The sequence below is a fragment of the Saccopteryx bilineata genome, chromosome 6 (assembly GCF_036850765.1).
Source record: "Saccopteryx bilineata isolate mSacBil1 chromosome 6, mSacBil1_pri_phased_curated, whole genome shotgun sequence".
Classification (NCBI taxonomy): Eukaryota; Metazoa; Chordata; class Mammalia; order Chiroptera; family Emballonuridae; genus Saccopteryx; species Saccopteryx bilineata.
This window is the reverse complement of record NC_089495.1, coordinates 40,516,749-40,532,260: the sequence shown is the minus strand read 5'-3', so window position 1 is coordinate 40,532,260 and position 15,512 is coordinate 40,516,749. Positions and strand designations below refer to the sequence as shown.

The 15,512-nt window shown below is 35.5% G+C and overlaps 1 protein-coding gene across 2 annotated transcripts in view; it reads left to right on the top strand.

Moving 5' to 3' along the window:
* Positions 1-15,512, top strand: part of MYO16 (myosin XVI) — a 596,349-nt gene that overhangs the window by 207,420 nt on the left and 373,417 nt on the right. For both annotated transcript variants that reach the window (XM_066236132.1, XM_066236131.1), the window contains exons 5-6: positions 11,285-11,393; positions 14,501-14,625. In XM_066236132.1, the coding sequence (XP_066092229.1) occupies positions 11,285-11,393; positions 14,501-14,625 (234 nt within the window). The remainder of the gene's footprint in view (positions 1-11,284; positions 11,394-14,500; positions 14,626-15,512) is intronic.

Below are 15,512 nucleotides of genomic sequence, written 5' to 3'. Positions count from 1 at the left end.
ATATATACATATTTCAGAGTAAGAGGGGTTGATTTCTGACTAATCCTTAAAAATAGCATATCTGCTAATTGCTGAATTCAATAATAATAAAGAATATAAAATGAGGCAGGATAGAGCGGGTAGGCACTTCACAAGAACCTGTGCATCCGTTATTCCTCACTGCGTTTGCTTGCCTGTTTGGGTCGGTATCTACTATTCTTTTTCTATAGTGATTTTATTTCACTTGGGGAGGATTTTTATTGATTTGCTTGCCTGTTTATAAAAAAGTTTGTTGTCTTTGTTCTGATTTGTTTGCAGGTTTAGAAGTTCTTTGGAGTTTGTCCTTGTAGATAAGGTCAGAATTATGAGAAATTTTTCTTTTCATTCTCATACAATTTGTTGTAAACAATAGAGAAATCTCTGCAGAGCTTTACTGAGTCACTGAGTGAAAGCTAGACTTTTAAAATATTATGTAGTAATTAAGTTGGAAATAAATGAATTGGACACAAATTTTGGAGATGTCTTTCAGAGGTACCTGTACATTTCCACTTAATCTTTTATGAATGTATTTTGTTATATCTGGTTTGTCTTAAGAAACAGATTTTTAAAAGGTTCCCTTATACATCTCAGGGCATGTTGCACTATTATTACAATACCAGTAATAACAGAGGGCATTCTGTTATTTTTTTCTGGCTCACTACAAATACTGCTCTCAAAGATTTTAACGTTGTGCCTGTATATTCTAGGAATGGCATTTATAAGTAATTTTATGTCTTTGATGAAAATTCTTTTTTATTGGTGGTTTTTTCCAAACATTGTATGGTGAGAATGAGGGGGAAAAGGGAAGTTATTAAACTATGTCTACCATCTTCAATATTTCAAGGCACTTTGAGCTGAATTTCCCTTCTCTCTTTTCTACTATTTCATTCTGTAACATTCTTTTAAGGATTTGAATTCTTAAACCTAGCTAAAAACTGTGCTGGCAGAGACGGATGGTTGATTTAATATACTATCATTTATGGTTGTCTTTGCAAATAATTCATTTCATATGGTACTCTTTTTTCTTCCAGCTATTTTTGTTAGTATAGATACAAGTTATTGAGTGCCTACAGTATGTCAAGCATTGGGCTGGGTACTGAGTAGGCTTATGCTGAAGATAACTGTGCTATACTTAAGCACTAACAGTTGGCTCCACTTTGGAAACTGAAGGAAAGAATTAGGTGGTTTGACCTTGGACACAAGAGCAGTGAGCCGTAACCCCACACCAGAGCCAAGCTTCTCTCACTCCAAACCTTGTTTCTTTTCCTTATTCTAAGGGAACTTCTTCTTGTGTCTCTATTCCACAGTTCTCTAAGTTCTAATATTCTGTTCTCCATGTTCTAATAGTTTTGCCAAACTCACTACCTTACTGAATGCAAGATAGTGGAAAATACATATTTAAAATTTTTGTTAGCTTTTATATAAGAAACTCCATTTAGATTTCTCATCTAAACCTCTTTCTTTTGTTTTTGAATGTGCATTTCTTGTAGGATAGTAGTTTCTGTTGTTTAATATGAGACTTCATGAATAGTTCAACAATGAATATTATTACAAATCTCCAATATAAGGTCAAATGAATTTGAAAAATTTGAGGACAATTTGCAATTGGTTTCTTTAGTCAAGGACATTGAAGAGTAATTAATATGCAAATATACCCCCAACACTTGATAGTATATGAGTGTAGTATAAAATATTTTCCAATATTTTTCTCAAATAACTATAAATAAAATAATTTATTTAATGTGCAATATTTGATTATTTTACTTGAGAGTAACATAATGAAAATCAAGTTAAGTTGTATTATTCATTTGTTGAACCTGAATAGAACATTTCAAAGAGATTAGAATTTCTGCTCTCTACTCTAAAAAGTTAGTGTTGAAAATTTGTAAGTACTTTTTAGTATTAACAGAAACACAACCACAATTTTGAAATAGTCAAAACTCTAGAAAACATAATGTAGAAAATGAGTACAAATAGCTACAGATGTGTAAGAAATAAATAGCTTTTCCTATAATTAAAACTGTTAATTTTAAAAAGTTTTAATCATGTGTCATATTGAACACCTTATACTTACACTATAGTGTATTTCAGTTATATCTCAATAAAGCTGACAAAAGGAAAATAAAGTAAAATAATTGAGCTCAAATTTCAAATAAGACTTTGAGGATTTGTACTCATTTGTTGTATTTGACATTCTATATTTTATTTTGTTCCAGGAGTCAGCAAACTCTGCCCCATGGACCAAACCCAGCCCACTGTCTATTTTTGTATGACCCATAAACTACAATTTTACATTTAGAAATGATTGAAAATATCAAAACAAGAATAAAATTTTGTGACCTGTGTAAATTATATAGAATTCAAATTTCAGTGTCTATAATGAAATTTTATAAAAAACAAACAAATAGAAAGCAGTTTTGAGATACATAATTATCAATACTATATAAAAATGTATTCATTATATAATTTAATATTATTAATAATTTATTCATTTATTTACTGACAGTTATTTCCTGAGCACATATAAAATCTAGTGTAATAGATTCTAGAGATGTAGGAATATCAAAGTAGTGTCTCACAGAATTTAAAATCTAGGGTGAGATATTGTTAATAAATAAATGTGTGTTTAAGACTTTGGGTCATATGATAACTGTCAGAAAATTAGGTTAGAGTAAGGTAATATAAAGTGATGAGTTTTAAGGGAAGGGCAATTTTAGATAAGTGATTCTAGGAAGAAAATTGTAAAGAAATAGCCACTTCAAGATGCCCAGGGGAAAGCATTCTAGGACCAGCATGTGAGATGTCAGTGTGAATGAGGTGGGTATGAGGGAAGTCAGGACGGTCTGTGTGGGTAGAAGAGTTTGTGAGAGACCAGTGGAAGTGATGGTTAGAGAGGAGCAGTGGTACAGATGGCGTGGATACGGGGGAGACAGGAGAGAGACCAGTCAATCTCTGGCCTCAGAGTACAGTTCCCTATATCCTTAAAATAAAATAAAATCACATGCTTTCTCACCTAAAATAATTGTTTGTATGGTATATATTAATTAGTTTGAGATAACTTTCACTTTCCCTACAGCATATGAGTTCAAAATTTTCTATAAAAGATGAGAAACCTTCTACAATTCAAAAGCACAAATCATCTACTCACATTTTTCTATTTTTCCTAACATGTTAGATGCCAGCAGTTATTTAAATGAAGTCTTTTGTGGGAACATATTTGAGGACTATGTAAATATTTTATTCCTCATCAGACATTTGCTTTAGTGTTAGCACCCCTTGGTGAGTTTCATCTATATCAATTATTACTGTAATGTAAGGGAAATTCTAACTTTCTTATTACTTCACATTTATTAGCTGCTATTATGTTGTAAGAAAAAGCTTTTCTTTTCTCCCCTATTTTCAGGTATTCATTTATTTATTCATATCAACATGAACTTATGTATTCTTATCTGCAAGATTACTTTGTAAAACAAAAAATTTCACCTTAATCAGGTAATGGAAGCTATGGGACCAGGGGACAGCATATGTCTTATGGTATGACACAATGGGAAGAATGTGCCACCCCCTCTGTGGTTTTCCTGCCAATAATCTTATTATAAGGACACATCAGAGGTCTTAAAGGAAAAAAAAAAGAACAAAGGAATTGTTGTTTCTAATTGTAGGCGATTACAGAAAAGGGACAACTAAATGTACCGGGTGACCTTGCAGTGTATCCTGAGTCAGGGGAAAATAGCTACCAAGGATATAATTGGAAAAACTAATGACATTTGAATATGGACTGAGATTTAGATATAGCATTTATTAATAAATTTTTCTGATTTTCATAACTTTTGTGCAAGATGATAGCCTTGCTCTTATGAAATATATACTAAAATATTTTGGGGTAAGGGATAGTATTTGTGATTCACTCTTAAGTGATTCAAGAGAAATAAAAGAAGGAGAAAGATAGTGAGAGGGAGGAAAAAAGTATTAATAATTGGTACATTTGGGTAAAGTGTAGGGTATTAAGAATATTAGTTTTCTAAGGTTGCCATAATAAAGTACTAGAAACTGAATTGTTTAAAACAACAGAATTTTTTTCTATTTATTTATTTTTTAATTTAGACAATTAAATTTAACAGGATGACATTGGTCAACCAGAGTACATAGATTTAGAGAAAACATCTCTACATCATTTGGACAATCGATTATGTTGTATACCCATCACCCAAAGTCAAATCATCTTGTCACCCTATATTTTGTTTCTCTTTAAGCCCCTCCCCTTCCCCCAACCCCCTCCCTCTCCACCCTTCCCTTCCCCTTGGTAACTACTGCACTTTTATTTATGCCATGAGTCTCAATTTTGTGTCCCACTTATGTATAGAATCATACAGTTCTTAGCTTTTTCTGATTTACTTATTTCACTCAGTATAATGTTATCGAGGTCTATCTATGTTGTTGTAAATGAAACTATGCCATCATTTCTTATGGCTGAGTAGTAGTCCATTGTATATATGTACCACATCTTCTTTATTCAATCCTCTGTTGAAGGACATTTTAGCTGGATGTCTTGGCCACCATGAACAATGCTGCAATGAACATAGGGATGCATGTGTCCTTACGTACCTATGTTTTCGAGTTTTGGTGGTATATACCCAGTAGAGGGATTGCTGGGTCATATGGTAATTCTGTTCTTAATTTTTTTGAAGAACCACCATACTTTCTTCCATAATGGTTGTACTAATTTACATCCCCACCAACAGTGAATGAGGACAACAGAAACTTGTTGTCTCACAGTTCTAGAGATCAGAAGTCTGAAATCAAGGTGTTAGCAGGGCCACACTCGATCTGAAACCTCTCCAAGAGTATCCTTCCGCAACTTCTGCAGCTCTGGGAGGCCCCAAGTATTTCTTTATTTATGGGAGGGGGGGGAATCTTGATTTATTTATTTATTTTTCTTTTTATTGAATTTATTGAAGTGCCTTTAGTTAACAAAATTATACAGATTTCAGGTGCACAATTCTACAACACACCATCTGTACATTACATTGCGTGTTCACCACTGCAAGTCAAGTCTCTGTCCATCATCATTTATCTTCCTTGTACTCTTCTCCACCTCTCCCCACTCCTCTCCTCATTGCAATTACCACACTGTTGTTTGTGTCCATGAGTTTTTTCTCTCCTTTTCACCCTTTTCTGTTCAATCTCTTCACCTCCTCATGCAGCACCCTTCACCCTGCCCTGACACCTCTTTCTATCTATGAGTCTGTCTCTATTTTACTTGTTAGTTTTAAGACTTAACATTACTTTTGTTCATTAGATTCCACATTTTACCTCTGTCTGAAAAATTACATAGTGGATGCTTACATCAATGGAATGAAGATTAAAATGTACAGAGGAATGTTTTAAAAGAATATTTAGGGACAGTATGTCTTCGAAGATAAAAAAGTATTTTAGAAGACAGGACACCAGTCATATTGGTTACTTCAGCATGACATTATGTGGACTTAGCTAATTCTATCACAATAATCCTGTTTCCAAGTAAGGTCACAGTCATAGGTACTAGAAATTAAGACTTAACATTTCTTTTTTGGGGATGTAGTACATCTCATAACAAATATACAGGAGTTCTTTGTACTACTCTTGCAACCTTGAGTAAACCTGAAGTTATGTCAAAATAAAAAAATTACCAAAAATTATTAGCATATAAAAAGTGGTATTTGTTTATTAAAATGCCAGTGGGTACCTCTAATGAAAATTTCATTATTAATGCTTTAGAGAATTATTACTAAATCAAACAACTGATAAGTATATTCATTGATGGTAAGTTGTTACATAAAGTAAAAGAATATTTATACATATATCACCTGATAGGCAGTAAACAAGATTCCTGTATGGGGAAATGGTATATTTGAAATCCATTTTCAATACTTCAGGAAACGTAGTTGAGGACAATTTGGAAGTTAGGTGGCTTCCCAGTTTGAATAATTAGGGAGGAAATGCAGCTAGGGCTCCCAGCAGGAACTAAACAGTCCTCAATTACAGGAAACATTTGAGAAGTTTTGGTTGATTCTGCATATATAGATTGATTACTTTCATTTACCTGATGAAAACCAATCACTGTGGGATTGATTGATTTTCCTGAAGCCACGCTAAAAAGCTTGCCTCAGAGTCTAAGTTGTACAAAAAGAATATTTTTTTTAGCTGTTCTTACTAATCCTAGTCTTACTTAATTTGGAATTTGTTCTTTTATTTAGACAGAAGATTATCACTACTGTCAGTACAAGGAATTTGACATCTGATGACTAAGTGGGGGGATGTAAAACCAGGAAGATATTTCATACATACATATACCTTTAGGTCTTAGGGTGCTCACAAACAGCAAATATTAAATGAGTTCATTTGAATCATTAAAAAATATGCATATTTCATCTATACTCAACCCCAGTAGCCTTTTACACACCCAATTCCCAATTTGTATTTTTTATAAGAATAGCATTCAATAATTTAAAAATATTACTTATGATTTAGAAAATGTGTAATGATTGCTAAAGTTAGTGTTCATAAATAAGTACAGGCCTGTATGTTCTTTGTTCTGTATTTGAAAATCTAGTCTAGACCCTGGCTGGTTGGCTCAGTGGTAGAGCGTTGGCACAGCTTGTGGAAGCCCTGGGTTTGATTCCCAGCCAGGGCACACAGGAGAGGTGCCCATCTGCTTTTCAACCCTTCCGCTCTGCTTTCTTTCTATCTCTCTCTTCCCCTCCCGCAGCCAAGGCCCAATTGGAGCACAGTTGACCCAGGCGCTGAGGATGGCTCCATGGCCTCAGCCTCAGGCGCTAGAATGGCTCCAATTGCAGCAGAGCAATGCCCCAGATGGGCCGAGCAGTGCCCCCTGGTGGGCATGCCAGTGGATCCGGTTGGGCACATGCAGGAGTTTGTCTGTCTGCCCATCACCCCCTTCCCCGCTTCTCACTTTGAAAAAATACAAAAAAAAAAAAAAAAGAAAATTTAGCTAAAATCCTCAATGTGCCTAGGTTCTCATCCCCTGAAAAACAGCAATGTGTGCAATCAAATGCACAAATGACACATGAGAAAATTTAAGTTACTGTTTACTGTGGGCATCCTCATTCTGAACCATGTGTCCAAGGAAACAATATAATGTGTGCACAAGTTTAGGAGCAGTTTTCTCTGGCTTTTGTATTCATAGCTGGAAAATCATATAGTGGACACTGATATATGGTATATAGTTTGAAGTATTAAAAGAACATTTAAAAAAAGATATTTAAGAATATCATGTCTTGAAGTGCTGACCCAGAATGCTGAGGTCGCTGCTTTGAAGCCCTGTGTTGCTAGTTTAGTCTCTAGTCAAGCCAGATATGAGAAGCAATCAATGCACAACTAAGAGCAGCGAGTTGATGTTTCTCTCTCTTCCTTCCTCTCTCTTTCTCCCCCCCTCTCTCTCTTCACATATGTGTGTATGCATATTTATATAATGTCTTAGAGAAAGATAATATTTTAAAACACATTTTAAATTCTCACCTTAAAAATGGACAATATCAAGAGTGATATTTTTGTTGAATTGAATTATTTTAGGGCATGTTTTGACAAGATGGGAAAATTCATTATATGTTCCTGAGTGGTTCGAAGCATTTCTTTTTGTTTGTTTTTTAAATAAATACTAGCAATGATATCATCCTGATCATATTAAGAGAAATCTTCTAACATTTTGAGGGAATATCCTGCTTTGAAAGTCATCAGCACCTTATTTCCAGTGGGATCCATTAACAACTATAATTGCACATTAACTTCTATGTTAGTTAGTCTAAGAATAATATCCATAAATTTTATCAGTATTCTTTGTTTTTTAAATAGATGTACAATTTCAGAATTCTAATTCAAGAAATACAGCTTCTTTAGGGACCTTTTAGAATTTATATTGTCATTGCATATGGCTCAGCCCATCTATGGACATCTGGGTGGTGGGGACAGAACACCAGGACTACTGCAGGTGGGGCACTTAACTCACAAAGCAAGGAAGGAAAGAAGGCAGGAAGGGAAGGGAAGGGAAGGGAAGGGAAGGGAAGGGAAGGGAAGGGAAGGGAAGGGAAGGGAAGGGAAGGAGGGAGGAAGGGAGGGAGGGAGGGAGGGAGGGAGAGAGGGAGGGAGGGAGGGAGGGAAGAAGGAAGGAAGGAAGGAAGGAAGGAAGGAAGGAAGGAAGGAAGGAAGGAAGGAAGGAAGGAAGTCTTTCATACATGTTATTGTGAGGGCTAAAAAATAATTTGCCTTCCACTTTTTAAGTTCTTCTAGCTTGGTAATAATCAAATTGATAGAGATAGATTAAAAGAAGAAAATGTCCAAAGTTTATTATATGAATGTACTTTTGAGGGTGCCGTAAGAATAGAGACCCAAAGAAGCATTGGGCAGTTGAGGTTTATGTGCCACTCTGAAGCCAAAGAGAAAGGGGAGGTTGTGGTTTGGGACTTGAAAAGGGCGGGAGCGCAACTCACAGGGAGATGGAAAGCAAATGTTTGGTAAATAAATGTTTGCTGGTCTGTCCTTAACAATGGGGTACAGAGAGAACTTAGAACAAATGGGCTTTATTAGGTTCCTCTCTGTCTATCACACACTAGTTTACATTAAACTGGAGTTATCTGTAAGACTATCTTTCTTCCTGAAGCAGGTCCTCTGTCTAAAATTCTTTGGGCATTTGCGGGGGGGGGGGGAGTGTGAAAGGTTTTTCCTTTCACACTCCCTCCCCCAAAAATGCAGTAGTCCTGAGTCTTTTGTTCCTTTATAGTCATCTTAAAAACAATATCCCCAAAGGCATCTTTTGGGGTGGCAACCTCTACTTCCCTTCATTATCCATATGGAAAGATTGAAGACAAGAAACCTAATTATGCATATATTGTCTTTGTAATATTATCTATACAGCCTTGAAAACAAAGGTCAGAAAACTTAATTTAAAAATTATTATGAAAATTGTAATTCTTTGCCTTAATTTTTAATAATGAGTTTAATTGAGTGTTTGGTTCCTTATTTTCAATTTATTTTAATACATCTTTGTTACCTAAAATGTGCCAGGCATTGTAATAAGTGTTGGGAATATAAAGAAGAATAAAACGTGATCTCTGATTAGGAAAATCTTACTTCTTTTTTTTTAATCCATTCTCTATATTTATTTATATCCACGCTGTTTTAGAACTGTTTTTTTTTTAAATCCTACTTCTATATAGGGAATAATACCTGGTGATATAGCAGTGCAGAGCAGTGAGTGATTAATGGGGTGAAATTTCAATGAGTGAGTCCAGCAAAAATATTCAGCACCATGTTTCACTTTCAGACTTTCTTTGAAAGCACCTCATTACTTCTGCAAGAGTAGACATATTCTCTCCAAGTATACTACGTCTCTCAATTACCTATCCTATTTATTTTTGTTGTGATTGATAATACATGACTCTTGATTATAATCATTGTTGCTTTGTGCCCAGATGTTTGAAACAGATAAGATTCTATCTGAAACATATATGTATTGGGAACAAGAATAACTCAATTATCTCCCACCTATTAGTATTGAAATTGGTACCAAAACCCTATAGCTCTGTGTCTTAATTGATTCTTATATAATTGATACTTGGGTAGGTATGCAATCTCATTCTCATGGTTGAAGACTAAAGGAAAGGAATTATTAGCTAAGTATACTTAAGAACATTGCCTCAAGTAATTTCTTCTCTGAATTACAAAAATTAAGTTAAATGCATTAAGAAAATAATGTGAAGTCTTTAGGATCTTAAAATTGCTTGCTTTTCTTAGGTAAATGAAAATCTGAAGTATATAAACTTGCTTTGTACAAATAAAGAAATATCCTTTTATTATAAAATATGGTAAATTTTAGATGGCAAGGTAAGCAACATAACTTATCTGATGGTAAATATTAAGATATGGAACATTACAACACCTTGACCTACTTTTTTGTTTTGTTTTTACAATAAATTTAAAGAAGTTTTGAAAACCTAAGATATGGAAAACTTACACACACGCACATGCACACATATATACACACAGAAAAAGCAAACCGTCACATTTTTATACATTAAAGTATGATTGTGACAACCTTTTATGTAAAGTTATGAAGTTTGATATTATATGAGCTATATTAACAGTATTTGCATTGCAATGCAAATGTGCACTCAGTAAAAGGATAGGGGAAACTTTCATTTGCCTGTTCTGAGTTTAATGGCGTGTTATTGGTGGGTATATGGGAAATCATGGACATGGGAACATGTTCATATCATACTCTTGGAGAAAAGATGTAAACCATGCCTGATAAATTTTATGGAGCTCATTAAAAAATGTTGAGCAATGGCCACAATTTATGTGACCAGGGTTTGTAGAGAGATGCACATCTATGATTGCATTTAAGCTAAGATAGCAAAGTATGGAGCTGGTGTACTCAGAGGTGCTTAATGGAGGACTCTTTAAAGCTAAAAGATGTGTAATAACCACATTTAATATGCTGCACTTATTAATGTCTACAGATTATGCTTTTTCTTAGAAAAGTTTCTGGAAAGACAAAAACCCAACCAGAAGCCATTAGCCCAAGCCTTTTAAAACATCATGGTGTGAGGCTGTGGCTGGGTAGCTCAGCATCATTCCGACATGCTGAAGTTGTGAGTTTGAACCTCGGTCAGGGTACATACAAGAATCAACAAGACATCATGCATAAGTGGAACAGCAAATTGATGGGTTTTTTTCCCCTTACCTTTCTTCTCTCTCTCTCTTCGTTCCTTTCTCTCTAAAAATCAATAAATAAAAATTGACAACAAAAAATCACGGTGTGAGAACAGCTCTCAGTTGAGTTTCTGTGAACAAGGAGCTTAAAGATTTTATAGGATAGTTTGAGAAAGATCAGTCAAAGTTCATATAAGAGTTTGCCATTTGGACTTTCTGAAGACATGGGCACTTCTGTTGTGTGAAAAGCAAGACAGGCTATCTAGATGCGCTAGCACACTGGCGTGAGTGGTTCAGGAGCCACTAATAGGATTTTTTGTATGGGGAGGAGTAGTTGGGATTCAAGTCTTGCAAGGGTCAGGTGAACATTTTTATACTGTCAGAGTTTCTCACTAAGTATTTAATATTTTGTCTCAACAATAATTCTAGTTTTCTGCAGGATTGTATCTAACGTAAACTTCTGTGTATCTTTTTTCTGACCAAGATAGTAATGAAAGGATTGATCTGATTTCTATGTTAACAGTATACATATGTTATATTTGTTCCTTTTCACTTACAGGCTGGAGCCAATGTCCTCCTCCAGGATGTTAATGGGAATATCCCATTGGATTATGCTGTAGAAGGGACGGAATCAAGCTCTATCCTATTGACCTATCTGGATGAAAACGGTAGGCTGAGCTTTGAAAAACTGTAGAAAGATAGATGGAGAGGTAGAATGGTAGAATTATAAGTGTACTTATATTTTAGGTCTGCTTACATGATTTCCTATTGATGTAATTTCCCTAGAAAGTGTAAAGTGAGTTATGTTTCTACACTGCATTTCACTCTCCCCCCACAATGCATTGTTGATTTAGTAAATGCAGTTTTGCAAGCCAGCAAAATTCTAGAGGCCAACCATGAAGGAACATTTTAACAAGCATCTAAAGTCCATAATTATTGGGACTGGGCTTGTAATTATAATCTCTCCTCCACTGGGAAGAGAAGGGAAGTGAACCAGCACAATTGAATTTTGAGTTAATGAGAGCAAGGTCATCTGAAGTGTATTCTCTTAGGAGCAACAGTCCTCTTAAGAATGACTACATGTGGGTATGTGAGGGCCTAAGTCCAGGGCAGTTGACACGGGCATCGCAGCATCCTCACTTGGTGACACCTGGAAATAGAAACGTTGTCAGAAGATTGTCCCACGTTCATGGCGCTGGCCTGAAAACATGAAGCTGAAGCCCAGATGTATTCAATGACAGAGAACATTTAATTGCATAGACCCAGCCTATAATTTCATGAGGAAGTTTAATGTTGGCAAAATGAGAGATATTTGAAATCTTGGGCTCGATACGGTATATATTAAAAGATAGAACTGTGCCCCTCCTTTTTTCCTTTCTGATGTTTAGGTATTTATAACAACAATGAAATTCCAATCCCTTCAAATATGATCTTTTGTCAGAGAAAAAGATAAAAAATTTTAAGAGCCTCACTGTGCTTGTGACTCTAAGAAAGCCCACACATCTGCTGCTTTGTTCCCTGTGCTCATCGCCTCCTCCGGATTGCTCGTTTCAAAAGGTTATTCTGAGGATGGCTTAGAATAATAATAATAATTAGTACTGAGCAGTCATGAATTCTTTAAAAAGTAATATCATTAGTTTCAAGAGCAAAGTAAATACCACTATTTTCATTGGAGCAAACGTGAGCTGAGCTGTGATTTTGAAGGTCACTGAGTCATGGCTTGGTGACAGAAGCCACATGGCTGTGTGGTGTGACCAGTCGTTCCCCCTACACATCCCTCAGTCCTTGTACTTGCTTCTGTCTGAGGGATCACCTGTACTCTTCACATTTTGTCTACTATGACTTGGAGACTGATTACTTCTAAAGGAAATGAGCGGAAAGTTATTGACATTCCACTGTTGGGAAGTTTATTATTTGCACATCTGCAAAACTTGACCTGTGATCGCAGGATTCAGAATTGGCATGAACTTGTCTGTCTTTTATTTAGTTGTGCCAGTTCTATAAGATGTTCCCTGCTCTTCTTACTGTTCTGAATTTCTAACAGCCATAGTAATAAGTTTCTCTCCAGAAACTAAAATTAACTATCTTTATTCACAAAATAATTAATGTTATTATAAACCTTTCCAACTTATTAAAGGATTTTGTTTCATAAGAAATTTTAGTGTTTGAAAAAGCAGTGTTATCTTCTTATATAAATAAAAATAAGTATTTCTTTGAGAGGTTGCTTTAAAAATGATTCAGGGAAAAAAAATGAGAGGAAGGTACTGACTGAATGGTTAGGAGAAAATCTGTTATGGCAACGGCTGTCACAGTCAGTTTGCAAAATGCATGTTTGCTGGAACAAATTCAATAAAATCTCTCTTAAATTTTTAATTCTGTCTTCCATTTGTCACTGCTGTTGCACTGGCCTCTGCCTTCCTGTCCATCTGCCCCTCTCTCACCTTATTCACAATCTGGTTGTATTTCTGACAGTGTCCGTTCTACTTATCTGTATCGGCTGTCACGGTTCCAGTAAATACTGTCTAATTTGATGTATTATCCCTTTGCTGGTGCACTTTTAGAATCATCTGCTATGACAGCATGGGCTGATGGCCTTAAAGTTTCTAATAGTAATAGTACAAGATGAGAGAGTTTTACTGTTATTTAGCAACCAGTGTTTCAGCATCACATTCTTATAATGAGGTAGCTGCAATCTTGATTTTTCACTCTGCATCATACAGTTTCAAATCAGAGTACTTACCATGCTGTCATATCAGGACACATGTGGCAGGAAGCAGTCGAGGTTGTGAGCAAGTTGATTACACGGAAAATCGCTGGTCACAAGTTCTAATTGTATTGTCACCACTGACATCCAATGTGCACCTGGCCACAGCAATTAACCTCGGCTCACTGCCTGAGCCATCGGGGCTGGAAAACGAGACAACCACGGAGGGCTGATTGAGCATGTGATGCATATTAGATCTCCAGTGCAAGGCAAACCAGCTGGTGTTCAAGGAAATCAATTGATTATAAAATGAACCAGCATGAAGAGAAAGCAGTGCAGGGAGAGCTCAAGGTGGTCCAGGACGTGAGGTTCACCCTGAGGGTTGTGTGTGGGGGTATATATCTACGTTAAGAACAAGGTGAATTGTTACAAAAGCAATATTATCTTATGAGGGACACTTAAAGATAGGGTTCAGGTTGACTTGATGTGTTAATGAAGTTTCAGTTTTGCACAGGCATCTGAGTTTACTGCACCAGGTAAAGCTTTAGAGACCAAACATTACATAGATATTATCAAATATAATCAGGTAATAGTAATTAGAATCACATGTACCATACCATTAATTAAACTATAGACTTTATTCAGATTCTTTCCATTTTTCCATAGAGTCTTTTTTTTCTATTCTAAGATAATACATCACTTTTAACAGCAACTGTTATTGGTCAGAAAATCATAAGGAATGAGAACTCTATATTTATAACCTTTTATAATTTAAAATACCCTGGCTAGGGCATGTTGATATATATAGAAAGCAGATATTCATTGAGAACCTTCCATAAATAAAGTATTGTGTTACAAATTTTGGATATAATAAGAGGAAAATTATTTAGGACTACACTCTCGGTGGGAATAAAACGCTTCTAAGAGAAATAATGATAATGTTTTGAGTGAGAATTCAAAATGGATGAAGGGCTTCAAAGATGAACATGTTGCACGAATGTAAGAAGAGTTTTCAGCCCAGCAGTCAAGAGGCATCTCTGCGTTCTGTCTGAAAGGCTCTTTTTCTCCCAGGAGTGGATCTGACCTCACTGCGCCATATGAAGCTGCAGAGACCAATGAGTATGTTAGCAGACGTCAAACACTTCTTATCATGTGGAGGAAATGTCAATGAAAAAAACGATGAAGGAGTAACACTGGTAAGTTAATATACTTGACTCAGAAATATTGCTTGAATGGAGAATTTAAGTTTACTTCTAAAACACAGAAATGGATATAATTAACTTTTAAATAATGTCCTTTTCGATCACAAAAGTAATACATATTCATTGTAGAAATTTTCCAAAGCATGTAAGTATGCAGAGGAATATGCAAATCACTTATGGCACTACCCAGAGAAAACCAATGTTTGTGTGATAATACATTTTCTTCCAATCTTTCTTCTTATGCATGTTTCCCCTACAGATTTAGAAGATTTTTTTTTTTGCATTTATTTGTCAATGTGATTTTAGGGCTCAGACTTATAGGAAAACAAACTATGGGTTAGTCTGATGAATGAATTTTTAAGTTCAAGAAAACTGTTATTACTTGACTTATTGCCATCAGGCAGTAAGTTAAAAACAGAGCAATTAAATTTGGATTAATGTTTATATAAGCATAAGTTCAATCATCAAAATATGAACATTTGTTCTTGTTCATCCATAAAATTTACCTGGACTGGGCATGCAGGGGTTAAAATGAATTATGATGGAAATACATGTACGAAGCTCAGGGGAAAAGAAAAGTAAACTAAGGCAGCAGAAGAGTATGTGGCTCTGAAGTATGGGATGCACAGAAGGGGTTGGACCCAGCGATGCAGTTTCTGCCATGGAAAACATACGATGTGAGGTTGAACCCAGTATATCTCAGGCTGAACAGTGGTAAGTGCAATAGCCCTGAGTCAGAGTGAAGTGTGGTATGATTGAAACACAACAAGGAGGTAGGTAATGGCATGGCTCAGCCACAAGTGGTAGAAGTTGAAGTGGTGAGAAGTGGCTAATTTCACTTTACATTAAGGAAAGATCCTTCGGAAGTTCCTGATGGAAAG